Source organism: Manis pentadactyla, chromosome 3 (assembly GCF_030020395.1).
Source record: "Manis pentadactyla isolate mManPen7 chromosome 3, mManPen7.hap1, whole genome shotgun sequence".
In the NCBI taxonomy this organism is placed as follows: domain Eukaryota; kingdom Metazoa; phylum Chordata; class Mammalia; order Pholidota; family Manidae; genus Manis; species Manis pentadactyla.
This window is the reverse complement of record NC_080021.1, coordinates 198,334,147-198,361,547: the sequence shown is the minus strand read 5'-3', so window position 1 is coordinate 198,361,547 and position 27,401 is coordinate 198,334,147. Positions and strand designations below refer to the sequence as shown.

The following is a 27,401-nucleotide window of genomic DNA, read 5'->3' as shown; positions in this document are numbered from 1 at the left end:
GTTTTTAAGAAGCTATATGTGTAGTTACATGTGATTCTGTTCATATTAAATTCTAGAAAACACAGAACCATACTGACAGAAAGCATATCCCGTGGTTGTCAGAGACCAGGATTCAGGGAGGCACAGACTGTAATAGGGCATGAGGGAACTTCTTGGGGTGATGGAAATGTTCTATATCTTGATTATAGGGGTGGCTATACAACTAACTGTATGCATTTGTCAAAACTTAGCTGAATTACACACTTACAGGTGAGTTTTATTGTTTGTAAGTTATAGTTCAATAAAGCTAATACAAAAAGAGAACTAATGTGTAGGAATTTAAGGTAGTTAAAAAATTCTGTCTCTTAGTAAGCTGTTAGATGATTTTTCTCTGCTGTTTTGTAAAACTTATGTACCAGATCATAAGGTAGAAGGTAATATATTACCTTTTCATCACTCGCTGGGTTCCGTGAAAGTGTTTGGTAACTGCAAACAGTATGTAATGCACTTAAGGTCCACGAAGTTATACCTTAAAGTTACTTTAGTGAGAAGGTACATTACAAATAATTAATATTCCCAGCGGTAGAAGAAAGAAGACAGTGTGTGTTTCCTACAAGTGGTCATTTTTGGATTGAGCTTTACCTACTTACCACCCAGACGGGTCACTCTGTTATAACTTAAAAATTATGGGATAACAAGGTTAATGAAAGCACCATGTCCATATCTTTTCTCACTGATTTCCCCAGTTCTAGTCAAATTCTCATTTTTTCTTAGGCTTTATTTGTATTAGTCTCCCTGGGGTATTTGACCTTATCATTCCTCCTCAAAATCTCCTTCTCCCTTGGTCTCTGGGAATATACTACACTCCAGTGATATTCTTCCCATTACAGAAATGATTTCATTCTCTTTGGCTGGCATATCATTGTCTTAAGGTCCCTTATGAGAACCTTTGCCTTTTGAGATATCTTATCCTTTCCTAAGAATAGTCTATTCTAGTGCATCTCAAATCTTTTGCCCCCAGTTCTCTCTTAAGCCTTGTTCTTATTTCCAGCTACCTCCAGGGTATTTTCATTGTTCCTATTTCTTACCATTGCCAAACTAAATGTGTTCCCTTTACTTCCGTGTGCTCTCACATCCTTGGCTTTTCCATGTCTTTGAGACACTGCCATCTTTTCCCCCTCAGGTTTAAAACCTGAAACTCTGTTTTCTTTTTCCTCCATCTCCTCTATTCAGTTACTGTTCAGGTCTTTTCTGTTTCCTGTGAGCTGTCTCCCTTCCTGTCAGACTTTTTGTTTGTGCTTTAACCAGGGTCCTTATTTTCAGAGGTCAACATGGTACCCATAAGACATAGTTGAGTGAAAGCTGCTGGTCAGGATGCCAAAGAAGGTTTCCCAGTTTGGGGAGCCACTCTGTCACTAAATCCACATCTCGGAACCCTATTGAATGCCTGGGTCACTAGGTTCCAGAGCTTGGCTTTGCTCTTATGGTACACCTCTTGGGGTGCTTTTGGAAAGCTGGGTGTTTCCTTTTGTGGCATCTTTGCTGCCAGTGTCTGCTTTTTCAATTACAGACAGCTTTTCCTTTCCTTGTGAGTATGTGAGGTGCTTCTCCTGTGCCCCACAGAATCCTGGGTTTTGTAATTTTGTGGTACCTTGGGTTTGCTGCCTCTGTGTTCTCTCTGAATGGTTCCTTCTTTCTCCTCCTTACGTAGTACCCCCTTACTCTTCCAACTGAAAAGCAAAACTGAGGGACAGGAGGGTGCAGATTTCCATGTACTGCATTCCTGTGAATCACTAAATATGTGTGTCTGCATTTACCCCTCTTACATTTTCCTCTGAGTTTCCTTAGGAGTCAGTCAGATCTTTTCATAAATCCTCTCCCAAAGGCCTGCATTCTTTGACAGCATTCGTACAAGTTACTTTAGGATTGGTAGCATAGTTGAAGAAATGTGGGAAATTTTTGTTAACAGGAGAGGAGAAACTGATGAAGTACAAGTTATATTGTCTTTCACTTGGTTTTCCCAAAGGGGAGGGCTGGCCATAGCCTGGATTTCTTGGAGTTTAACTGTATCCTCAGAAAGAAGATATTCACAGTTAATTTCTTTCCATTTATTTTGAGGGTGAAAGATCTGCTTTAGAAATGAAAAATTGGTGAATTATTTCAGTGACTAGAATATTTTAAGATGTTTTATTTCAGTTACCTTTCATCAGAGAGAAATTTAGTAAACATATTTCAGGGTTTTGAAATGAGGTCTCTGTTTTCTCTGAAATGAAATGAAAACAGCATTCTCGGTCTGTTGTTAAAATTGAAGCTATTATCAGATTTGGAATCAAGTAGCCAGAAGCCTAGAGATACTGATTTTGTGACTCACAATATGATACTATTTATTTACATTCCCTTTTATATTTGGGCCTTGTAGAGGGGTGTTTGATGCTTCCCTCAAAATGGCTGGCTTCTATGGATTGTACACCTGGCTGACTCACACTATATTTGGCATCAATATCGTCTTCATACCATCAGGTAAGTAATTGTATCATAATTTCCATTGTCCTCTATTTAAGGAAAGTTAAGCCATTTTATATACATTGGAAATATATTCTTCAAGTTTAAAGTACTAAATTTTGTGGTCTAATATAACTCAGATTAGGAGCAAGAATATGATTTGTAATGTTTACTTAATGCTGTAACCTAGTAGCTAGAACAATACCCAACTCTTAGAAAGCACTGCATAAGCATCTGTTAAATGAATGACTGTCCTAACACTTAGCACAACACCTAGCACAAAATTGGCACTCAGAAAATGTTCGAATTGACCTGATTGGAAGGGAGCAATGACATGGCCAAATAGCTTTGTCCCATGAGGGATACTGTCCCGGGGGCAATATAAATGCTTCTGAGGGCATATACGCTGTCTCCATACCTCTTAATTTCTGTTCTGATAATGCCCTAATTCCATAACGATTCCTTCTTGAGTACCAAGATGGTTTAATGACCATCTTTTACTTTTTCTTCAACATTGTCTCTGCTCCTCTCCTTACACTTTTTCTTCTTCTGTGGCTGCTTGTCTTCCTGACTATATCTGCCTTCCATGTTTACCTCTACCACCACTTTTCCCCTTTTGTGCATGCCCCCTTTCTTTACATTCCCAAGGTCATTCATGTTCTTTTTCTGCTTCAGAGCCCACTAAGCCATGCCCTGACATGCAAGCAGCCCAAGAGCATGTGCAGGTTGTTTCATAATATCCTGTGAGGCAGGTAGGGTAGGTAGTATTCCTTGTGTATAGGTGAGAAACCAAAGTTTTCCAAGGTCACATACCTGGTTAATGGTAGGACCAGAACTAGAATCCACATCTACTTGACTCCTACTCTGGAGTGGGAGCCAGATGGCGAAAGAGTGGACATAGTGCTCTGGAAGGGGGTGAGCTTTGAGTAAGGTCCTTCAACTAGCAAGGCTCTTACACATTTCATTATTTTATTGGAAAGAAGCAATGTAAAGAACAGTACATTCATATCTGAGGTTTAGAAACTTAATTTCTGATTTAATTTTGAACTCAGTACAAATTTTAACCAATGCTCTACAGTGACATTATAGGACTGTATATTTACTAACCACTGATTGAGGATAACAACTGGAACACTAAAATTTTGTTGCTTAAGAACAAATATATGAAGTAGACACACACTTAAGAAATAAGTCAGGTTTTAAGATATTAGACCTTAACTAGCAAATTCAGTTAAATGGTGCATATCATTCACTTAACATTTGAGTTTGTATTTGTTTAAGTTGTTTTGATGGAAATTTTTAAGTAGGAGGAGCTTATGCCTAATTAGGTTCTGCCATTTTGAGGATGTTAAGTTGCTTTTCATCTTTTAATCTTCACCCAGCGTTAGCAGCAATTCTTGGTGCAGTGCCCTTCCTGGGGACGTACTGGGCAGCAGTACCTGCAGTTCTAGACCTGTGGCTTACCCAGGGCTTAGGATGCAAAGCCATCTTACTGTTGATTTTCCATCTCTTGCCAACATACTTTGTAGATACTGCCATCTATTCTGATATATCAGGGTAAGTCTCCCCCAGAACTTCTGAAGTTGCTGGTGAATCATATTCAGTGATTTAGGTGGCCTTCTTAATGAGGGCTTGGGTATTTTTCTTTTGAAGATGGAAGAAAGGAAAGGTGGTAAGGTTTCTTGGTGAATTTGTCTTTTGGGTTCCCACTGATACAGGTAAAGTTTAATATAATAAATACTGTTTACAAGTATTACTGTTTATTACTATATAAATATTATTTACTATAAATATAGTAAATCTAATACAGTAAACTATATATATAAATATTTATTATAAATAAATTAATGCTGTTTGCAAATATTACTGTTTTATTACTATATAAATATTGTTTACAACATATGACTTAAACCAAATTGTGCATAATCTTCTGATTTACTGATATTTAAGAAAGAAATAGTACCAGATCTATGTAAAATATTTTAAGTATAGTAACAAGTTAGTGGTTATTTTTAGAACTTCTTTGCTTTTGGAGAAAGACAGTATCAGGTTGTATGTCTGATATTTCCACATAAAACTAAATCTCATCAAATTAATGTCTGATAATCAGAACTCTCTTACTTAAGGTATTATAGTATGGTTCTATGATGAATATAGGTTAAATTTAAGGTAGAAGCCAAACTTTGGCCATATAATATAATAAATAAATACTTGTTTATTTTTATGGGTTTTAGTATCTCTTTTAGAAATTACATTAAGTAAATCAAGCCAATTCTCATTTAGTCACACATCCATATTCACACTGGTTACTAGACTCTAGGATGTGACTAAATGTTTAGTTTTGATCATCTGCTCAAACAGAATATGGCCTACTGAAACTATCTTAATACAAATCAAACTCACCATACAAAAAAGGTAGATGAGAGCTAAGTTTATAAAAAGAGTACCTGTTAGTTAATTTGAAGTTATGTAGAGATAAATTGTATGCCACCTTGTTTTCTCCCTTGTAAGTTAAAGTAGAAAACAAATGATATAGAATGACTCTGAAGCCCCAAAGTTTGAAAGCAAAAAAAGCAACTGTGAGCAAGCCTGAGGGGAACTTTTATGCCTGAAACTTGGGAGAATTAAAAGGAATATGGTCAGAGTATGGTCAACTAATGTTTTAACAGTTGAAATTTAAAAAGAAAGAGTATTTAGATGATTTATAATTGTTTCCATTTCACTTAACTTTGCTATAATTTTGTATTAAGTTTTCTAGCTTGAATTCAAGATTTATATAGGATTTTATCTTAATACCCTATTTAACCAGCATCATTAGGAAATGAAAGATTTTGTGTAAGTTGTTTGTTTTTAATGAGTTAAGCTTTTTTAAAAACACTCCCACACTTTTTTGAAGCTTTAAGCATTTTTGATAGGAAATTTCCTTAAATGTATTGTTTAGGAAGAAAGCTTACTTACATAGCATACATAGAATACTTCCCAAATACATTTTTGGAATAAGAAAAGCAAATAAATTATGAATATAATGTGTTTGGTTCCTGAAGACTGACTCAGTTTAAATATTATTGACTATTAATAAAATAGAGAACATCCATCCAAGGTGTTTAGGTATTTGCTTCCCCAAAAATTGTTTCAGTCATGTGTGCTTAAGAATTAGAAACAAACAGAACGTGCCTTATTTCCAAGTCCCTCTTATGTCAGTGATCGTTTGTCAGTGATTATCAGTGTGCTGTGCTCAAATAATCTATCTATTTTATTCCAGTTAATGTAATGATACTGTGATAAGCTGGAGGGCAATTATGAACTCTCCTATGAAATAAAAATCTTGGGCTTTGTGACAAATACTTTCCTGACAAGGCCTTTCATCATTACCCATGTTAAAAACTGTATTTTAGGAGGTTTTCAGAAGTCCAACCTATAAGTAACAGGATTGCTGTTGTATTGCTGTTGTCTTATGAAAAGCATAATTAATTGAATTATATGCTAAATTGTGTCCAGTTAATTATTATTAATGGAGGTAAACTTAGGTGGCTTGTGTAACCAGTCCTAAGCCAACATTAACCTACTTCAGGTAGCCCTGTGATGGTTGAAAGAGACCTGTTAGCAATCTGACTTCACTCTGTTAGTTGTTAGATCTATAAAAAGGCAGATGTTACACATGTTACACAGGCAATAAAATTCCTGCATCTCAGTATTATTATAATCAATGTTCAGTTATCTGTATTGAGGTAATCTAAAGAAAGCTGGTAATTTCAGTCAAAGGCCTGGTATATTAAAGGTGAACACTATGTTAGAGGATGTGTTTCGGATTTACTGTAAGGTTTATGTTTGTTAAAAGTCATGAGCTAATCTGTGTGCTCTGTTCCAGTGGTGGCCATCCTTACCTGACGGGCTTGGCAGTGGCTGGTGGAGCATACTACTTGGGCCTAGAAGGAGCAATCATTGGGCCCATACTTCTCTGCATACTTGTGGTTGCTTCCAATATCTATAGTGCCATGCTGGTGAGTCCCACGAATTCAGTGCCCACGCCAAGCCAGACCCCGTGGCCTGTTCAGACTCAGCGGTGAGTTAAAGCAGGATGATCATGAACTGTGTGTGAAATTGAACTACCCTGTCTGTCTGTATTTTTTTTACCTCAGTAGTCTGTCAGGATACAAATATTTCAGTACCCATGCTCTGCTGAAGATAGTAGAAGACACTAAATAAATAGACATAATTTGTTTGTAGACTTTCAGGTTTCAGATACCAGGGAAATTTAAAAACTAAATTGGGTCAGAATTGTTAGTCATGAAAGACCAAAAAAAATATTAAAGACCAAAAATAAAAAATATTAAAGACCATTTTAGGGTGTGGTATGGTAGATCATAGGAGTCTAAAAAAGTAAAACAACCTAATGCAGTGCATGAGTCTATGATAGGAACCTGGATTAGGGACAGGAAAAATCTATGAAGAACATTTGTGGAACAGTTAGAGAGGTTTGAGTATGGACCATATATTAAATAATATGATTATATCAATGTTAAATTTTTTAGGTATGATAATTATGTTTTGGGTATGTAGCAAAATACTTAGGGGTGAGATGTCACTATGTCTGCAATTTGTTTCAAATATTTTAGCTAGAAACTGAGAGGAGAAAGTGTGTGCAGCAAAATGTTAACAGTTGGTGAACCTAGATACAGGACATGTGATTGTTAATTGTACTAGTCTTTTGGTTTTTCTGTAGGGTCATACTTTCTCAAAATAAAAAAATGGTAAAAAATTTTTGAGTGCAACAGAACAGAGTTAGTTATTCCTTGTTATTTTGCAAGTATAGACATTGAAATCATTATTGCTGTCATCTGTTATCACCAACATTTAATAAAATAAATAATTAAAAATTTTTTCCTAATTATGTCATAATTCTTAAACTTTAAATAAGTTTTATTCATATGTCTTACATGTGGTGAAATACACATCTTAAATGTACAACTAGCTGATGATTTCATATACCTAACACCCATGTAAGTATTACCCATTTAAGATATAGAATATTTCCATTACTTAGAAGGCTTCTCCATACTCCCTCTCAATCTGCTCTAATTATCTGACCTCTGTCACTTTAGGTTAGTTTTGCTAATTTTTTAACTTAATATAAAAGGCATCATATAGTAAGCATTCTCTAGTTGGACCTCTTTTGCTCAAAAAGGTATTTGTGAGATCTACATATACATTGCTGTATAATATTTCAGTGTATGAATATACCCCAATTTTTTCATTGTAGTATTGATGAATTTGAGTAGTTCCTAGTTTCTGACTCTTATAAGTCAAGCTGCTGTGACCTTTCTTGTACATGTCTTATGGTGGACATGTGTACTTAATTTCAGTTGAGTATCTACCAAGAAGTGGAATGGGTGGGCATATATAACTGATTTAACTTGTAAAACAGTTTTTCTGTGTGGTTGTACCAGAAATTATATTTTAACACCAGAAAAGTAGAAGGACTTTTAGCAGCAAAAAGGTAAGAAGTCTCAGAATAAAGTATTTCCCCTTTCTAGAAACTATACTACATTATCTTTATTATTATCAATTGGAAAACAAGTTTTTCCTGCTATTGAATCTACCAGTATAATTGAGTAGTCATTAACAAGTTGATTCTGAAAATGTATTTAATTAAACTACTTTATATTTTTATTTAAAGTCTTTTAGAACCATGGTTCCTGCTTATTTTAAGTGTTACACTCTGTGAAGAAAGACATGGCCCCTTAACTCAAAACAATAGGGTGAAGTTCTGAGTTAGACTTAGTTGGTTAGAGAGCCATTTTATCTAAAGCAAAGCACTTGATGGCTGGGAAAAATCAGTCTACTTAAAACAAAAAAAAAGGAGAGATACTTAGGTGGTTTTAACAAAGGCTTCACCATTTTGAAGGTGGTGACACTGTGATATCCTTTTCTGCCTTTACCTCTTACAGGCAGGTACATGAGTACCTGAGAAGCCAGTGGAGAGTTACTTGAAAGCCAACAGAGAACACTTGCTAACTAGATACCCTACTTAACTTCTTAGGTGTCCAGACAAGAAACAAAAAGTAAATTGATCAATATTTTGCTGTTATTTTAGAAAAAACTTTTAAGGCTTCCAAGTTAGTAAAGCAAAAGTTCATTTTTAAGGTGAAACCAAAGAAACTAATACAAATTCTAATAGAGGCAAATGACCTCTTTCCCTCTCATCCCCTTCTGACAGTAGAATGTTGTGAGTTAGGTGGTATGGGGTGTTCATCTTCTGAAGTTGCCCTGAGCTCTTCTGATCTGCTCCTGTATGTGCTATTCTTTTGCCAGATTCTGTACAGCTGCCATTCTCCCACATCTCCCTGGGTTAGGGTCCTTATTTCCCAAATAGTTTTCCTTCTCGATTTTTTCCCCTCTTTTTGTTGGGACACATCCACCTGTAGAGTTTTGGGAAAGAATAAATACATGGGAATTAAATTTGGGGGGATGAGGCACATCTGAAAAGTCTTTGCTAAAGTCGTATTTTATTTCTTGCCTAAGTAGAGAATTCTGTTTGAAATTTTTTTCTGTTCAGACTTTATATCTTCATTGTGTTTCATGGTGGTGGTTAAAAGTCTGAAGCCATCCTGGTTCCCAGTTCTTTGTAATTTAACTGTTTGAAACCTATTGTGTCTTCTTTGCTTTGCTTTTTTGTTGTGATTGACACTTCATATGACCTTTAAAACTGGAAACTTACATTCTATAGTTCTGGAATTTTTCTTGAATTATTTCATTAATAATTTTCTTCTTGCTCTTTTAGAAACTTCTTTTATTCTGATGCTGACCCTTTCATCTCCTTTTCTTATCTTTTCTCTACTGTTTTTCCATTTCTCTGTCTTTTGCCTCCATTTGCTGGGCTATTTCTTCAACTTGATCCATAGAGGTTTCCATTTCTGATACCATGATTTTTCAGTCTGGTTTATTGAAGTATTACTTAATAAAATTTACCTTTTTTAGCATAGAGATATGTATTGGTTTTCTATGATGCATAACAAGTTACCACTAACTTAGTGACTTAAAACAACATACATTAATATATTAAAGTTTCCATGGGTTAGGAACCCAGGCACAGTTTAGCTGGGTCTTCCGCTTAGGGTCTGACAGGGTTGTGGTCAAGGTGTCATTTGGGGCTGAGGTTTTCTCTGCAGGTTGGGTTTTTCTTCCAAGCTTGTATCATATTGTTGGCAGAATTCATTTTCTTACAGTTGTAGAACTAAGGCTTGCATCTCCTAAAGGCTGTCTCTCCCCCTAGACAGTTCTTAACATGGCTTTTTGCTGCTTCAAGGCCAGCAGGAGTGTCTTTTCTGACTTCTGTCTCCAACCACTAACACCCTTTTGTAAAGGGCTCAACTGATTAGGCCTGATCTGCCAAGCATACACTCCTTTGAGTTAATGTCAACTGATTAAGGGCCTTAATTACATCTGCAAAATCCCTGCACCTTTGCCACATTAACACAACATAATCATGATGCCAGATCTCATATATTTTTGGCTATGGGTTCATATTAAGAGTGAGACACTCAGGCACTGTGGGTGGGTTATTATGTGTATTTCCATTATATAATCTGGCAAGGTCATTGTTTTATGCATCCCTTGATGTCAGTGTTTTTTGGTTCCCCTTTTGGGCTGGTAAATTCCTCAGAGAAGATCTTTCCGTCTGCCTTAGAGGTTGGTGGCCTCCCAGAATGCTGGGAGCCATGGGGGAAAAGGGAGTAGACAGTGTTCAAGATGTAAACATTTTTGTAATTTCCCAGTGTCAGTATATACTGTCTACCCTCCTCTCTGCCTGCTGTCCCCTAGGACCAGAGACCTTTTGTTTACCTTCTCTGGGGGATAAAGTCTAATTTTTTGCCAACTGTCATGTCAGTTGCTTGGCCAGGCGGAGGTGGCTGGGGATTTTGGAGCGGTGGGACCTTACTGGTTTTTAAGTAGAGCATATTCTTCTGGGCTTAGCCCACCGTAACACCACTTCCAGGCTTCCTTGATACCACCGTTTTGTGACCAGTTGGGGGATTTTGCTGCACAAATCAGATTGTTATCTGGCTCTTTCCACTACTGGTTTAGGAGCAGCTTTTTAGGGTATGCTGGGTTATACCATAAAAGCAGTTGTCCATCTGCTTTCCATCTTATAAGTTTGTGCTCTTACCCTATAGTCTCTCGCTCTCCTATTTTTCAGGTGAGTTTATGCCTCTAAAAAATAGTTTTACTGATACTCTAATGGACTTCTGAGAGGGTGTGTCCAGTATATCACTCTTTAGTGGGAAGTCTAAGTGACCTCTCAAATAGAAATTAACACAACCGCTGCTGGCATTTATTGAGTCTTGGTATATGACAAGTTCTGTGATGAAACTTTACATGTGTTGTTTTATGTAATCTGTCCAGTGTTTTCATATGAGTTAATGAACTATTGATTTCTATGATTTATAGATGAGGAAGTCGAGGCTTAGACAGGTTAATTTGCCTGTGGTCACATAGCTAGAAAGCAGGTGAGCTGGTGTTTCAACTAATGATCTTTCTTTTCCTTCTCTAACCATCTCTTCCCTTCCACAAGAGAGAACATTCTCGTGTTCCCTACCTCAGGAATGTTATCGTACACTTACTTGTGCCAGTGTGTAGTCATCCTCATTTTGTCCCATCTCCTTGTTCATGATCTTTACCAAGTCCTGTCATTTTTACCTCAGATCTGTCCTCATCTTTTTTTATTATTAAATTAGTTGCTTTATAAAACAGTGAAGATGTCATAATTGTTAACATAACAATTTACCAAACTGTAACTGGTGCAGTTTGCTGAACATATTTTATAAAGGGAAGTAAATGCCAAAATCCTGTTAAAGTTACTCCACTGCAGCCTAGGAGAACAAAGGAGATTTATTTCTCAGATACTTAAAGGAGACAAAGAAAACAGGTAGAGTTTCCCCTAGCCAACCTGAAGTACTCCATCAGTAGAACAGTCTGATAAATATAACTAGACAGTCTATGCTGCATTCAAGAGATTCCACAACTTGTAGTGCAATAATGGAGAGGTTTACCTTCTTCAGCTAAAAAGTTGGAGGGTTTGGTCATTTGATTTTAAGTATCAAACTAGTGCTTTTCAGCCACGCTATCTTCACTCTGAGCAGTCTTCTTTACAGTGTATTTTTAATATCCTCACGCTCAACTTTAAGACAAAGCAATTTTAATACTAGGTGCACACCACATGCCCTTGCTGCAAAATGCTTTTCTTCTCTCTGTTGTTTGCCTGAAATATGTTTTTCCATCCCTTGACTTTTAGTCTGTGCATGTCTTTGGGTTTGAGGTGAGTTTCTTGTAAGCAGCATATAGATGGGTCTTGCTTTTAATCCATTCTGTTACTCTGTGTCTTTTGATTGGTGCATTCAGTCCATTTACATTTAGGGTTACTATTGAAAGATATGTACTTATTGCCATTGCAGGCTTTAGATTCGTGGTTACCAAAGGTTCAAGGTTAGCTTCTTTAGTATCTTACTGCCTAACTTAGCTTGCTTCAAAGACACTTTCTATCCCTTTCTCTCTCTCTTCTTCTTCTGGTACCCCTATAATACAGATATTGTTCCTTTTGGATAGGTCACACAGTTCTCTTAATATTGTTTCATTCCTGGAGATCCTTTTGTCTCTCTCTATGTCAGCTTCTATGCATTCCTGTTCTCTGGTTTATGTTCCATCAATGGCCTCTTGCATCTTATCCATTCTGCTTATGAATCCTTCCAGAGTTTGTTTCATTTCTGTAATCTCCCTCCAGACTTCATCCCTTAGCTCTTGTATATTTCTCTGCATCTCTGTCAGCATGTTTATGATTTTTATTTTGAATTCTTTTTCAGGAAGACTGGTTAGGTCTGTGTCTCCTCAGGTGTTGTCTCTGTGATCTTTGTCTGCCTCAAATTTTGCCTTTTCATGGCAATAGATAGTTTGCAGAGCTGGCACGAGTGACGGCTGGAAGAACTTCCCTTCTTGTTGATTTGTGGCCTTCCTCTCCTGGGAGAACAGCGACCTCTAGTGGCTTGTGCTGGGCAGCTGCGTGCAGACGGGGCTTCTGATTCTTGCCCAGACGCTGTGGTGTCTATCTCCGCTGTTGCTGTGGGCGTGGCCTGTCTCGGGCTGCTGCTCCGATATGGTGGAGCTGTGTTGGAGGGGGAAACGGCCGGGAGGCTGTTTATCTCCATGAGGGGCCACTGAGCTGCCCTGCTATCCAGGGGTTTAGGGTGTCCGGAGTTTCCTGTTGCTAGACTAAGTGTCCCAGGACGCTTCTGTCCGGCTGTGGGGTCCCTGTCCCTTTAAGACTTCCAAAAAGCACTAGCTTTTCTTTGTCCCTGGGGCGCAGGCTGCAGGGACCCACTCAGTGGTCTTACTGTCCTGTTTCCCTAGTATCCAGGACCCCACGCATGCACTGTGTCTGCGGTCCAGTGTGGATGGCTGGGGCTGGCTATTTAGCAGTCCTGGGCTCCCTCTCCCTCCCCGCTCCGACTCCTCTCCTCCCGCCCGGAGCTGGGGGGAGGGGCGCTCGGGTCCCGCCAGGCCAGGGCTTGTATCTTACCCCCTTCACTGGGTTCTCGCAGGTGTGGATGTGGTCTGGATGTTGTCCTGTGTCTTCTGGCCTCTCTTTTAGGAAGAGTTGTCTTTGTTGTATTTTCAAAAATGTATGTGGTTTTGGGAGGAGATTTCCACTGCTCTACTCGCCACCATCTTGGCTCCGCCCCCAAAATGCTTTTCTTGACAAGTTATGAAGTAGGTCAAGGAGGTATGGTTAAGGCTGTATTACTGAATGGTGCTAGTAAATACTGCACAAATTTTTTGTCATGTTGCAACCTTTGTTTCCAATTTAGTGACTGCTCTTGTGGAATCAGCAACAATGACAACATTATTAGGTTTGTTTTTTTTAGCTAGATTTAGTAGCAACTGAGGTTCCCAATTTTAACCCCTTGGCAGCAGGATCCAAGTTCCCTCATTCGCACATTAGCACCTAAGTGTCAAAGGGTTAAATAACCAGCACAAAAGATACTGCACTTCTGATTGTAGCATTTGGCAGAACTGAAAGGAAAGGAAGTTGTGCTACATGTTGAAGGGATTGTGGGCAACAGAAAGAAGGTACCAGAAGATAAAATGTCACATGAAGTCTTCATAGTCTTGTACATATCCTCTGTCATAACCACCATAATCTGCCAGATCGTCCTGCATGGTGGCCTTTAAACCCACTCTGGGAACCACACCTTTCTTCTTATTTTTGGCTTTGCTTTGCTTTTCTTGCTTCTGTTTTTCACTGCAAAGCACAGTCAGTGAATTGGTAATCTTTTTCAAGTCATCAATTTCCAATGAAATACATACATCTCGAACTAAAGCCTCCAAAAAACTGGCATAATATAATGACTTTTTATATTGTGTAGTTTTGTCTTTTAGTAACTTTCCAAATTCTGTGAAGTTCATCTCTTGAAGATGGGTTCATAGCATCTATTCCACAAACTGTATTCTTAACACCAAAAGTTTCTTTTGCTAATTCAAGGTTTGACTCTTCCTGTAAATTCTTTAGCCGCAGTTTATCTGCTAATTGTTCTTCTGGTGTTAGTACTTCTGGTTCTTCAGCTCCTTCTAACCTCTTTTAAATATCATCTTGCCTTTTCTTCTGTTGCCATTCTTTCTCTTTTATCTTCTCTGCTATTTTTTTCTTTTCTGAAACTTTTACTTTTGGTTTTACTTATACTTCCTCTTTTTTTTGTCATCATCATCATCCCAGCTTCCTTGACATCCTCGTCCTTGCCTTCCCAGGTGCCCTCGCCCGTGGGGCTGCCACCCCCCACCTTCCGCACTGGGTCTGCCCCTGTCCTCATCTTTTTATCTCCAGTGCCATCCAGTGCTGTCTCAGTCTTTTAACTGGTCTGCCAACCTCTGCTCTTACTGTTCTCCTGCTCATTCTCTATGCTGCGGCTGATGTGTTCTTTTCAAAATGCAGGCATATCAGATTGTGACACTTTAACCAAAAATGTCCTCCCCATTGGTTTTAGGAGGAAGATCAAAATCCTTGAAGTGGCTTGCAGGGCCCTGTATGATGTGATCTGTGCCTGAAACATTCCTCTTGCCCTCTGAGCTGCAGCCATCAGGCTTTTTTGTCAGGGCCTCAGACCAAGTCTAAGGGTCCATTCAAATTTTGAGTCTTCATACATGCTGCTTTCTCTATCTGGATAGCCTCTCCCCAACCCCCTCCTCCCATCTTTCCATGCTTAATTAACTCCTAATCATTCTTCAGATCTTAACTCAAATGTCAGTTCATCAGAGAAGTCTTTTCCTACCCCCAAGATTAGGTTACATCCTTCTTGCTGGTTTAATGCTTCTATGGATAGCACCTTATACCTTTCCTTTAGTGCAATTTTTATTTATATACTTGATGATTTGTCTTTTTTTTTTTTTGGTATCATTAATCTACAATTACATGAAGAACATTATGCTTACTAGGCTCCCCCCTTCACTAAGCTCCCCCCACATACCCCTTCACAGTCACTGTCCATCAGTGTAGTAAGATGCTGTAAAATCACTACTTGTCTTCTCTGTGTTGCACAGCCCTCCCCGTGCCCCCCCGCCCACTATACATGCTAATTGTAATGCCCTCTTTCTTCTTCCCCGCCCTTATCCCTCCGTTCCCACCCATCCTCTGCAGTCCCTTTCCCTTTGCTAACTGTTAGTCCATTCTTGGGTTCTGTGATTCTGCTGCTGTTTTGTTCCTTCAGTTTTCCTTTGTTCTTATACTCCACTTAGGAGTGAAATCGTTTGGTACTTGTCTTTCTCCACCTGGCTTATTTCACTGAGCATAATACCCTCTAGCTCCATCCATGTTGTTGCAAATGGTAGGATCTGTTTTTTTCTTATGGCTGAGTAATATTCCATTGTGTATATGTACCACATCTTCTTTATCCATTCATCTACTGATGGACATTTAGGTTGCTTCCATATCTTGGCTATTGTAAATAGTGCAGTGATAAACATAGGGGTGCATCTGTCTTTTTCAAACTGAAGTGCTGCATTCTTAGGATAAATTCCTAGAAGTGGAATTCCTGGGTCAAATGGTATTTCTATTTTGAGCATTTTGAGGGACCTCCATACTGCTTTCCACAATGGTTGAACTAATTTACATTCCCACCAGCAGTGTTGGAGGGTTCCCCTTTCTCCACAACCTCGCCAACATTTGTTGTTGTTTGTCTTTTGGATGATGGTGATCCTTACTGGTGTGAGGTGATATCTCATTGTGGTTTTAATTTGCATTTCTCTGATGACAAGCAATGTGGAGCATGTTTTCATGTGTCTGTTGGCCATCTGGATTTCTTCTTTGGAGAAATGTCTGTTCAGCTCCTCTGCCCATTTTTTAATTGGATTATTTGCTTTTTGTTTATTGAGGTGTGTGAGCTCTTTATATATTTTGGATGTCAATCCTTTATCGGATCTGTCATTTATGAATATATTCTCCCATACTGTAGGATACTTTTTGTTCTATTGATGGTGTCCTTTGCCGTACAGAAGCTTTTTAGCTTGCTATAGTCCCACTTGTTCATTTTTGCTTTTGTTTCCCTTGCCCAGGGAGATATGTTCATGAAGAAGTCACTCATGTTTATGTCCATGAGATTTTTGCCTATGATTTTTTCTAAGAGTTTTATGGTTTCATGACTTACATTCAGGTCTTTGATCCATTTCAAATTTACGTTTGTGTATGGGGTTAGACAGTGATCCAGGCTTATTCTCTTACATGTAGCTGTCCAGTTTTGCCAGCACCATCTGTTGAAGAGACTGTCATTTCCCCACTGTATGTCCATCGCTTCTTTATCGTATATTAATTGACCATATATGTTTGGGTTAATGTTTGGAGTCTCTATTCTGTTCCATTGGTCTGTGGCTCTGTTCTTGTGCCAGTACCAAATTGTCTTGATTACTGTGGCTTGTAGTAGAGCTTGAAGTTGGGGAGTGAGATCCCCCCACTTTATTCTTCCTTCTCAGGATTGCTTTGGCTATTCAGGGTCTTTGGCAGTTCCATATGAATTTTTGAACTATTTGTTCCAGTTCATTGAAGAGTGCTGTTGGTAATTTGATAGGGATTGCTTAGAATCTGTATATTGCTTTGGGCAGGATGGCCATTTTGATGATATTAATTCTTCCTTGCCAGGAGCATGGGATGAGTTTCCATTTGTTAGTGTCCTCTTTAATTTCTCTTAAGAGTGTCTTGTAGTTTTCAGGGTATAGGTCTTTCACTTCCTTGGTTAGGTTTATTCCTAGGTATTTTATTCTTTTTGATGCTATTGTGAATGGAATTATTTTCCTGATTTCTCTTTCTATTAGTTCATTGTTAGTGTATAGGAGAGCCACAGATTTCTGTGTGTTAATTTTGTATCCTGCGGCTTTGCTGAATTCCCATATTAGTTCTAGTAGTTTTGGAGTGGAGTCTTTAGGGTTTTTTATGTATAATATCATGTCATCTGCAAATAGTGACAGTTTGACTTCTTCTTTACCAATCTGGATTCCTTGTATTTCTTTGTTTTGTCTAATTTCTGTGGCTAGGACCTCTAGTACTACGTTGAATAACAGTGGGGAGAGTGGGCATCCCTGTCTTGTTCCCGATCTCAGAGGAAAAGCTTTCAGCCTCTCGCTATTCAGTATGATGTTAGCTGTGGGTTTATCATATATGTGATTTGTCTTTTCTGTTCCCACTTGACTGTGGTTGCCCTTACTGTGGGGCAGGGGTGCAGGCAGGGATGTCAATTTTAGTTACTGCTCTGTCTATAGCACCTGTCAACAGTGTTTTGTACTTGGAATCCAGGATCAGTTTTTAGTTGTAGGAATGAATAGGTTGTGTGGGAATCATCTGTATGGAGGCATAGGCTATAGAGGGGTTGGCTTATCTTAGGAACTTTTTATGTTATTACAGTGCAATAGTAAAAGCGAATGTTTGCATTTCTTGAGGCAGACATAGCCACCTGTGATATTGCAGATGTAGGCACTGGTGTCTAAAAAGGCTATTTCTCTTCACTACCATCTATCTTCAGATGGATAACCAACTGTGCATTTAAGGACAAATGAAGGAGGGCAGACTCCATTTCTCTGATTTTCATTGTTAGTAGTGGTAAATGCAGTATTTGATGAGGGTGAATGTCATGGACAGAGCACAGCATAGGGCTCCCAACTACTTTGGCCTCAATTCAGTAATCAGAACAAATCACTTCATTTTTTTCTGTATTAATACTGGGGCTGTTGGAGGTATGGGGAAAGGGCAGAAATGCTCCTTCAATCATGCATCTTAGAGTACTTGTTTTTTAGCAGGATATTCAGATTTGATTTGATATACTTATTTTACTTCTACCAAAAACTGAGCAGCCATCTCTGAATATTAAAGCTCAGAAGAATCTGTAAGGAGGAAATAGGAGCATATCCCATGAGCTACTCTGGGAATACTGTCCTCTGTATTATAAAGTTTTCCTTTGCCTTCTGTCACATCTTGACAGCACCAAAGATGACAGGACCGAAGGAATGTGGTCCTTTAGGAACTCAGCTTTATCTTCCTCTAGGGGAAGAGTTGTTAGTAACTAATTGCTATTTTTAGAAGCATTATTTTAACCTGGTTGTATATTTCATAATTTATTATCCAAAGTTTAATTAAAAATGAGTATCTTATAAAATAAGTTATTTAGTAGTTAAGGTTTAACACATCTTTATAAAGCAAGTTCTTTTTTTACTTGACTTTGCAAAATGTGTTACAAAGATGTTCTCTAAAAAACATCACCACTCCTGCAGACCTTTACATTATTAGCCCTAATGTCAGTTGCACAGTTCTCATTATCCCAATGTAGAATAATGAGAGGATAAAAGAGAAAACTGGAGTTGGGAAGGGATCTGTATTCAAGTTGCCTTCGGTTGACTTCTGCCTTTCCTTTGATTCTGTTACTTAAAAATTTCCCAAATCTGTTCATTGCTTGTGTTCCCAGTGGCATGACCCACTGCTGGGATTACTTCAACATCGTCTTTGCCGGTCCCAGCTTGTAGTCTTTCCTCTAATCTCTTCTCCATAGGGCAGCCACTTTGATTTTTCTGAAACAAATGTCATGGCTCCCTGCTGATTATGTAAAATTCTCACAGTGGCTTCTCCTGGCCTTCAAGAGGGAGTTGAAACTTTTAAGTTGGCCCATCAGACTTTTCATGCCTGCTTTCTGTCTACATCTGCAGGTCTTCCTGCCATATGTTTTATTTTCTAGCCATATTGAACTTGTTTTAATTCCCTAAAGTCGGTGTCATCTTTGCACATTTTCTCCTCTGCAGAGAGTACTGCCCACTTTGTAGCATCGTGCCCTATACTTAAAGTACTCTCCTGAGAAGCACTGTTGGAACTCTTTTTAGACTAGGTAAGATGTCCCTGCTATGTGTCTTCATAGCATCTTGCACTTCTCCTATTGGAACTTAATGCATATTATATAAATATGTGTCTAACTAATTGTCTCTCCCACTAGCTGATATGCATTCTGAAGGTAGACTGTGTCTAACTTGTTTACCACCCTTTTTATCTTCCTAGCATGGTGTTTTGCACATAGAAAGTGCTTACTTAAAATCTGATGAACTCGAAGATGAATGAAACAAAAGCAGATTAAATAAAGAGTTTTGCACTATATCCTTGAGGCTGATAAAAGAGGATAGGACATCAGTTAGTTAAATTAGTCAGTTAAAGCTTTTTATTTTTAAATGTCCAAAATTTATTTTGCATCTCAGGGAGGCAGGGAGTCAACAGCTCTTGAGTGGCCAAGTCAGAAGAGATTTAAACATTTATAAAAATGAATTTTTAAAAATCTCATTGAAACTTTGGAGGATGCAGATTCCAAAATGTTTTCAAGCAGCAAGGGATTGAAAATGAAGAGATCACACTGCACAGTCCCCATTGGTATTAAAGGAATTATAAAACGTTAACAGCAGTCCTCTGTCCCTGAGCCACACACGTGGTCTTTCTGCATTGCTTGTTCTTAAATGAGAAATTCTACCACTGCAGTTCTTAGGAGCATAATAATCTGTATGGTTGGGAGAGCACACTGTATTTAGATGATTTAGTTAGGACATTTACAATTTTTAGAAATATTATCAATGCAGTGTTCGTCATTTGTTTCTTCCTAATCTAGACAGTTCCAGTTTTATGAGTCCTGTGGACTAGTCAGCACTGTGCCTCTTGTTAATGCCAAAAAGAGATTATTTCTGTATCTCTGCATTATAGAGTTTGTGTTCCAGAAGATAATTAGAGGTTTGTTTAAGATCAATGTTACTTCTGTAAGGTTTACACACACCCATACCCCTCCTTTACCACCCTAAACATCTAGAGAAGATAAAATGTTGGAAAGCTCTTAGTAACTGTTTTCTCAGCTTGCTTTGGTTTGTTTTCTTTCTTCTGACTGCTTTTGAAGGCTTTTTTGGCCTGGAGGCAGAGTCAAATAGTAGGTATGAATTTCAAGGTTACAGCTAAGCTTACTTGTCAACAGAAAGCAGTCACCAGGCCAACCACAGACTTAATCTTACTTCATGCATCTTTGCCCTGAGGTAGAAATTCTCATTCGTAATTTAGAGGAATTGAATAGTTAGAGATTCAAACTTGGAGTTATCTTAGAAATTTGAAAAGATGTCAGAGGATGAATTTAGAAAAATCTGTTGGGTGTTAGAAAATGCTTTTTAACATCAGCCAGTTTTTGGTGATTGGTTTTAGAGATTTCCCAGTGCTTCCCAGAACTGAGTGCTACCTGAATTCATATTGTCTGAGACAACTTGCAGCCAACTTTGCCTGTTCACAAATGTAAAAACACAAATTTAGGTGACACTGTGAAAAATAAAAATACAAATTAATAGATATCTAGAGTGATGGTTCTGGGGGAAAGACATGATTTTGCTCCTCTCGGGACATTTGGCAGTGTCTAGAGACATTTTGATTGGTACACCTCTAATGGATGTTGTTAAACATGTTGCATCTAATGCAAAGAAAGTCAGTGTTGCTGTTGAGAAACCCTGATTTGATAGTCATATAGATAGATACTGATAACATAAAATGCGTGTGTGTGTGTGTGTGTATGTATAAATCTTCGTTTGGAGGGATTCTTCTCAGTGTAAAAATACTTAAGGAAACAAAATTCATTCCAATTCTTTGCCCTATTAGCAAATATTGAGCATAGTGGGCTTGGCCACGCACACATAAACCCTGGCAAAGCCACAGGAGCCATAGCCAGGAGCTTACCCGTTCCTGAAAGCTGCTCCTTCGGAAGTAGAGCAGTGCTAGTTAGTGTCATGCTTCAGAGCTACAAGAGGTTAGGGCACCATCCAGTGAAAGGGCCATGAGGCAGCTAAGCATCTCTGAATGTAATCTCGCTTCTGTAACATTTTACCTGTCCTGTCTTGTCACTGAAGTATTTCGGATATTGCGCTAAAGGGTTAATCTCTAATTTATCTCTGCTCTGCCTAGCTAACCTCCTCTATATTTGCATGACCTGAAAACTGAGAAGACAAAGGACTAAGACAAAAGGAGTATGAGAGGTGGCATAAGTGTGGAATTACATCTGGAGTTCAGATTATTTGCTTTATGAATATGAATTTTTAGATGATTTTTACCTGATGAAACTTTGTGTTTTGTTTCAACAACTGTGAGCTGTTCCATGAAGTTTTGTAATGTTTTCCTTATAGTCTATTTTAGGTTTGTTTTTAATGGGAAAAGTTGAGTAATTTGTTTACAATAACCAACAGTTGGTTATAGGTATGAAAATAAAATGGGCTTTATTTAACATACACCATAGTATAATGAAGTGCTACAAATTAATATAATAAGACTTGAAGACATTAAAATTATTTTGAAAAATGCAACCATTTTTTAAAGCTCAGCTGTTTTTCTGTGTTCCAAATTGGTGATACTATTGTAAAGGAGCAAGGTAACATATCTAAAATGATGGTAATAAATGTGTGCTTCACGTCTGTAGCATTTAAGATAGATTTGGTGGTATATAACCAAAACAAAAATCTAAAACCCATTATCAACAGATGTCAAAATAACAGTGACTTAAATGAGCTAGAAGTTTATCTCTTGGGTGAAAGAAGCCCGGAGGTAAGCAGTCCAGGGCCACAAACATCCATGCCCATCCTCCCTGCATCCTGCTGCCTTGGTATGAGACCTTCTCATCTACAATGAGTGCTTGAGTTCAAAGTCATCCATAAACTCTGACCTGGCCATTTGGCTGCCAACATAGATACAGATCTGACTGGGTGATGTCATCCTATCTCAGGCTTGTATATTATGTAGCAAAGGCAAGCTAGCTACTACAGTCCTGATGTAGGCACCTCAGATATGCAGCAGACCACCTCTATCTAACCCACATATTACTTAGCCATATGGCCATACATAGTTTCAGGGGCATCCGGGGGAAATAGTCTTTTGGATGGGGGCCAGTGAACCCAGCAAAAAACTGGAGTTCTTGTTACCAGAGAATGAGAGACATCTAGCAGACTTTGAAACAATAATAGGTGAAAATATTAAGAAAAAGTGGTGGCTATGTAACTTCATTAAGGCTCTCAGATTATGAAATAAAATACTGTTGTATGGCAATTAATTACTGATTGGAAGCTGTTTTTCTTTTCATTTTTAATATTTCTGTGGTTTTATCCTCCCCCATCTTTTCCAAAAGCAAAGCTAATCATTCTCTTTTCTTCTTAATAGGACTTGCCATGACATTTCTGAAGATCTGAAATCTTCAGTAGACTGATGTGGTTTCCAGCATGGTGATTTCTATAGGAAGTTCAATGTTGATAGTGAGTTCAGCTCAGCTGTGGCCTTCTATTCTTTCAGCTGTGCCTAGCAAGCAGAGCCCAGGAAAGGAGCAGAAGCCTCCTGGCCTTCCACACAGAATGTCTGGACAAGAGAAAACTTGCTGTGGGCTGCTTTGCATTTTAAAGCACAGCTGTCGAGCTAAAAAATGTGGTTTGCTCACTTAACTGTTACTAAGATGGCTTGAAAAGTTTCACTTTATACACTGGTACCATGGCTTGAAATTTCCCACTTAGGTTATCTATATTATTATAATAAGTATTTATAAAGTTTAAGAGCCCTAAACATACCTGCCTGTTGAAAGTATGTACAATACAAATTTCTCCTGCTTTAAGAAATTTGTTCTTAAACTTTTCTATGACAGTCATTTTTCAGTGAAGAGGTTTTCACTTTTGAGTGTATAGTTGCTTGAGCAAAGAAAATGAGTCTTCAACCCTTCTCCTACAATGTATGGTCCTCCCTGTAAAGAACAACTCTTAGTGTTAGGGTAGGGTGGTTTATTTGAAGTTCAGTTAGTTGTGTATTACAACCATGGGAGACACAGAAAGACAAGCTCTTCCTCTTCCCTTTTCTTCTCCCTCCATCCGCCATTGTACTACTGCCAAATTTCTAAAACTTGGCTGACTGAATTGAAGTTAAATACTTATTAAGCTGCTATTAATGGTAACAATAGTTTGTTCTTTCTGAATGTTTTAAGTGAAAAATCTCAGGTATAGCAGTACTTCGATTTGTTAAATGTATTCCTATTTCACTATTTGGAATTCTGCCAAATAGTTACTTATTAGCTGTAGGATTTTATATTTGTGTAGTGTTTGTCCATCATTTAGCACAGTGCCTTGCACATAAGACTCTAGGTGAATGCTTGTTAAATTGTGACTTTTTAAATATCTCACATACCATAATAACCAGCATAGTGTTTTACATTTTACAGTCATGTGCACATATTACTTCACAACCACTTCACATCAGCTTTCATATAGTTTTATATTATTTTACAACAGTTTCACACAGGTGGGGAAGCTATGGTCAGAGAAGTGACTGACTCCAGTCATAAAGTTTAGTAAAGATTTGACCTCAAATCTTTCTGACTCCATAGTCTGCAAACTCTGTTACATTATAGTGTTTCTACTAATATGCAGTTTCCCAGTGCTGTGAGATAGGTGTCCTTTAGAATAGATTTGTCCTACAGTTAATGACAGGGCTGGGACTAGAACCCAGCTTTTAACTTTGTACCTTTTCCACTGTAGAGAATAATCAGCAGGCTCTTTCTCTGCCTCTAAGGGAATATGGAGGAGAAACCATTCTTAAATATCAAAGATTGCCTTTTTGGAAAACTAAAAAAAGTAGAAATCACTAAGATGTGTAATTAATGTTAATTAGCTTAAATTTATTTTGATATTAAGAAAAACTCCATTTAGAAAAGAGTCTACCATGAATGAGGTCTTTACATAGTAGCCTACATACGGATCTAATTTTTTCTATCCTTCAACAGTTATAATCTGATATTCCACTAAGTACTATATTTGGCCATTAATTCATTCATTTCTGTGTCATTCTTTCATTCATTCATTCAGTAAAACATTTGTTAAGAGTTTGCCAAATGCTAGGTTCCAGCCAGCTACTTGTACAGGATGCTGTAGGGACAACTCATGAGCTTTCTCTCACCTTAAATCTTAGCCAGATTATGTGTATTGGCTAAAATAAAAAGTTGTTCATTAAAAAGGTTAAAAAAAGAGTCAGACTTTTGTTAATTGTATACTGGTAAGTTTACAGCTATAATTAGCACATACTCATAAGACACAAATATACACAGGATTATTGTGCATATATGAGTTATGTTCTTCCAAAGTGCTTTTAGCTATATAAAGTGATACTGCAAAAATTAAACTTGAGCTAATGTATTAGCTGTTGCTAGTCATATTAGTATGAATACCAGGTTCTTTGAGGGAAACTCTGAGCCCTAAGAGAATAGTTTAGAGCTGCCAAAATTTAGCACTGATGTAATATCACCCTGAAATATCAGGAGCAGAGGTGCCCCCAGAGTGCTATATAGTTCTGATCAAGAAATTTGAAATTCCCAAGTATTCCAGCAACCCACATAAGGACTTGGGAGGTTGACAAGCTGGGGAAGGTCTAGGATCCTAGTCTTGGGACTTCTAGACTTCCTAGGACTTGGAAGGTCTACCAGCTGGGGGAGGTCAGAGAGGTCTTCTAGAACCCTCAAAAACAGAGAAACATGCCCCCTCCAATATAGTGAGATTTTTCAGAATTTTCACAGTGCACAGAGATCAACTGGCATGAAAAGGTAGGCATCCTAAGCTCAAGTTTCAAAGATAACCTGCCCTCAGATTCTCAGAATTTGACTTGGAAAGAGGAAGTTACTTTAGGGACAGATAGTGTATTGATGAACTATAAGCATCTTCAGTAAAGACCATGTACAGAAATCCTATCACAATGTTATACATTTTATAGCTTTATTTAAGATTAGTTTTAAGTTCACATTCACTATTCATTTGTAAACTGACTGGGGATATGGGCAGAGGAGATAAAAGCTCCTCATTCAGATGTGCTTCTCTCTTTTCTGAGAGAATAAGGCATGGGATTTTCAGCATAAACTCATGTCATATAAATCTTGCTTCAGTTCCAAAATTCCTGGCACACTCTGTTCCTGGACGTGATCTCTGTCAGACTGCCTTAGATACCAGTCTTAACTTATTTTTAAATTTGCAAGGATTCCTAACACCGTGTCCTGTTAGAGGTGGTTAGCTGGCAGAGTTTTCTCTTGACTTCTGTGACTGGTGTAGATTGTTAACAGTGGAAGAAAACCCAAGAAGTGTTATGGAAATGCTGTATTTAAGCTCAGTAGCCTTTGGAAATACTTGTTTATTCCAGCTAAAGTGCTTTTAAAGAGCTTGCACATGAGGTCCTCTGGCTAAGCCTGGTCTTAACATGAACCCATTGTGACTCATCAGGACTTACTAGTACCTCTAGTTCCTACTTTGATTGTATTTAGCACTTGAGGATCTGTCAGTACTGGGCAAGAAATATTTAGAAATTTCAGGCCATAAGGGGTTACATTAGAGCAGAATAATTTTAGGTAAGCTAACCAGAGCTTTCAACCTCAAGGTTTATAGGAAAAACCCCTTAAGAACTTCTCATTCTCTGGTTCTGACCAGGAGTCTCCCCTTACCAAGAGGTTTACATTTTACAGTAGAAATAGCCTCTGGCAACATGCTTCCAAATGCTAGTTCCAGCTAAGAACAGGTAACCTTTTCTTTTAATTTCTTGTCCTTATACATTTGCCATCAAAATATATTCATTTCATTAACTTACTGAGGACTTGCAAAAAATACACAATATATCTGGAACCACTAAGCAATTACTTTTTGGTAGTTTAAAAATAATAAAAATTGTACATGAAGATGTTCTGTTTGCCTATGAGTCATAAAAATTCTGTGCTAGAATGGGCCTTATATAATCAGTTGATCCTGTCATTTTCTAGAGAAGGAAACAAATCCATAGGTTAAAGTGGCTTTTTTTTAACACACATAGCCAGTTAGTAATAGAATACAGGGTGGAATACAATTCTTTTTCCTCTCAGTCCATTGTTCTGTTTCTCTTCCCTTTCCCTCATAGTTGAGCAGTTTTTGGGAAAATGTGTTCCTTATAGCTCTAGTTGCAAGGATGTTATTATATGTGATAAGAGAACAAAAGTGTGTATATGGTGGGAGGGTACTCCATGGTCAGTTAAAACTGAGGAATGTTGAGCTTTCCTTGAGCCTTCTAAGGATAACATGCTATTATATATTGGGATTTATAAGGGCATAAAGACTGTGTTACTGTGTTTATTTTACCTTAAACTGCACACCCCTCCTCCTTTTCTCAGAGCATCTCAAAGAACTACTGACTCTTGGGAAGCATTGCTCTCAAGTAAGTTTACAGCTCTCTTGAGAAGACATCCTTCATGGAAATTCTGAATGGTATATCAATTACCGTGGTACCATGTAAACCATAATAAATCTCAAAGTTTAGTGAGATACTAGAAAGAAAATATTTGCTGTTCAGAACTATACATAAAGTATAGAGATTCTTTTCCACCTATGGTATATAAAATCAATATTTGTGTTTAGTTTTGCAGGTTTTTCAAGGATCAGTTAATGTGCAAATACAGTGGTGATATATCCATAGTACATCTGAATAATGCTTTTGTATGCCACTTTATAGTTTTCAGACTGCTTTCATCACAACCCCATGAGATAGGCAGGTGTTAAGTATTACCAGATGAAGCACTGGTGGCTGAGAGAGAGGTTTTTTTTTTTTTTTTTTTTTTGTGTGTGTGTGTGTGTGTGTGTGTGTGTGTGATTTTTCCTTTACGTTCATGCCACAAAATGATGGAGCCAGAATTCCATTGCAGAACTTCTGACTCCAAGTCCAGAGTTCTTTACTCCATACCTGGTTTCTTATTTTTCTTCTGGCTTTATATTTTACAATGAAAGGTGTGGAAACAAATCTTAAAGTAGTACTATTTTGGCTTATTATCAAATACTCTTTCTTTTTTTTATTGCAGTGACCCCAAAAGTGTAACTCTCATTCTAGTTATCCTAAAGAAAACCTTACTTTTCTCCTCTGAGTGCCACTTGTTTAGGTGACTGGAGTGTATTTCACATACCATTTCATTTTGAAACCAAGGTTGAATATTTACTTGTAATTGCTTAGGTAACTTTTGGAGTTGTATCGTCTCTTCATTCCCAGGTAAGGTAGAGATGGATTGAAAGCAAAAAAAGAGTATTCAAATACAGTATACTCCATTATTACACAAATGCTGTTTCTTAGCTTTAACTTGCTTTGACGACCTACTGAAGTAACTTCTTTGTAAATGTAAAATATATTTTGAAATAAAATTGAGTGTTGAATGAATCAACTACTAAACTTTGTCTTATTTCTGTTGAGAAATTTGATTTTTTGAGAAGTCAGAAATCAACAGATACTTTCCTCTTGTCTCTTAGGCCTTTTATCTTGCCTTTATTCTTTCACATCAGTGCTTATACTGAATGTTATCAATCTGACATGGATGGAGAAATGG

General features: G+C 37.8%; 1 protein-coding gene and 1 pseudogene across 2 annotated transcripts in view; one reads left to right on the top strand and one right to left on the bottom strand.

The window, feature by feature from the left end:
* Positions 1–27,235, top strand: part of TMEM245 (transmembrane protein 245) — a 101,971-nt gene extending 74,736 nt beyond the window's left edge. For both annotated transcript variants that reach the window (XM_036903317.2, XM_036903318.2), the window contains 4 exons: positions 2,399–2,499; positions 3,864–4,038; positions 6,350–6,544; positions 22,211–27,235. In XM_036903317.2, coding sequence (XP_036759212.1) covers positions 2,399–2,499; positions 3,864–4,038; positions 6,350–6,544; positions 22,211–22,256 — 517 coding nt within the window. In that variant the 3' untranslated portion in view covers positions 22,257–27,235. The remainder of the gene's footprint in view (positions 1–2,398; positions 2,500–3,863; positions 4,039–6,349; positions 6,545–22,210) is intronic.
* LOC118921517 (eukaryotic translation initiation factor 3 subunit J-like) lies at positions 13,066–14,874 on the bottom strand (annotated as a pseudogene).
* Positions 27,236–27,401: the final 166 nt, after the last annotated feature.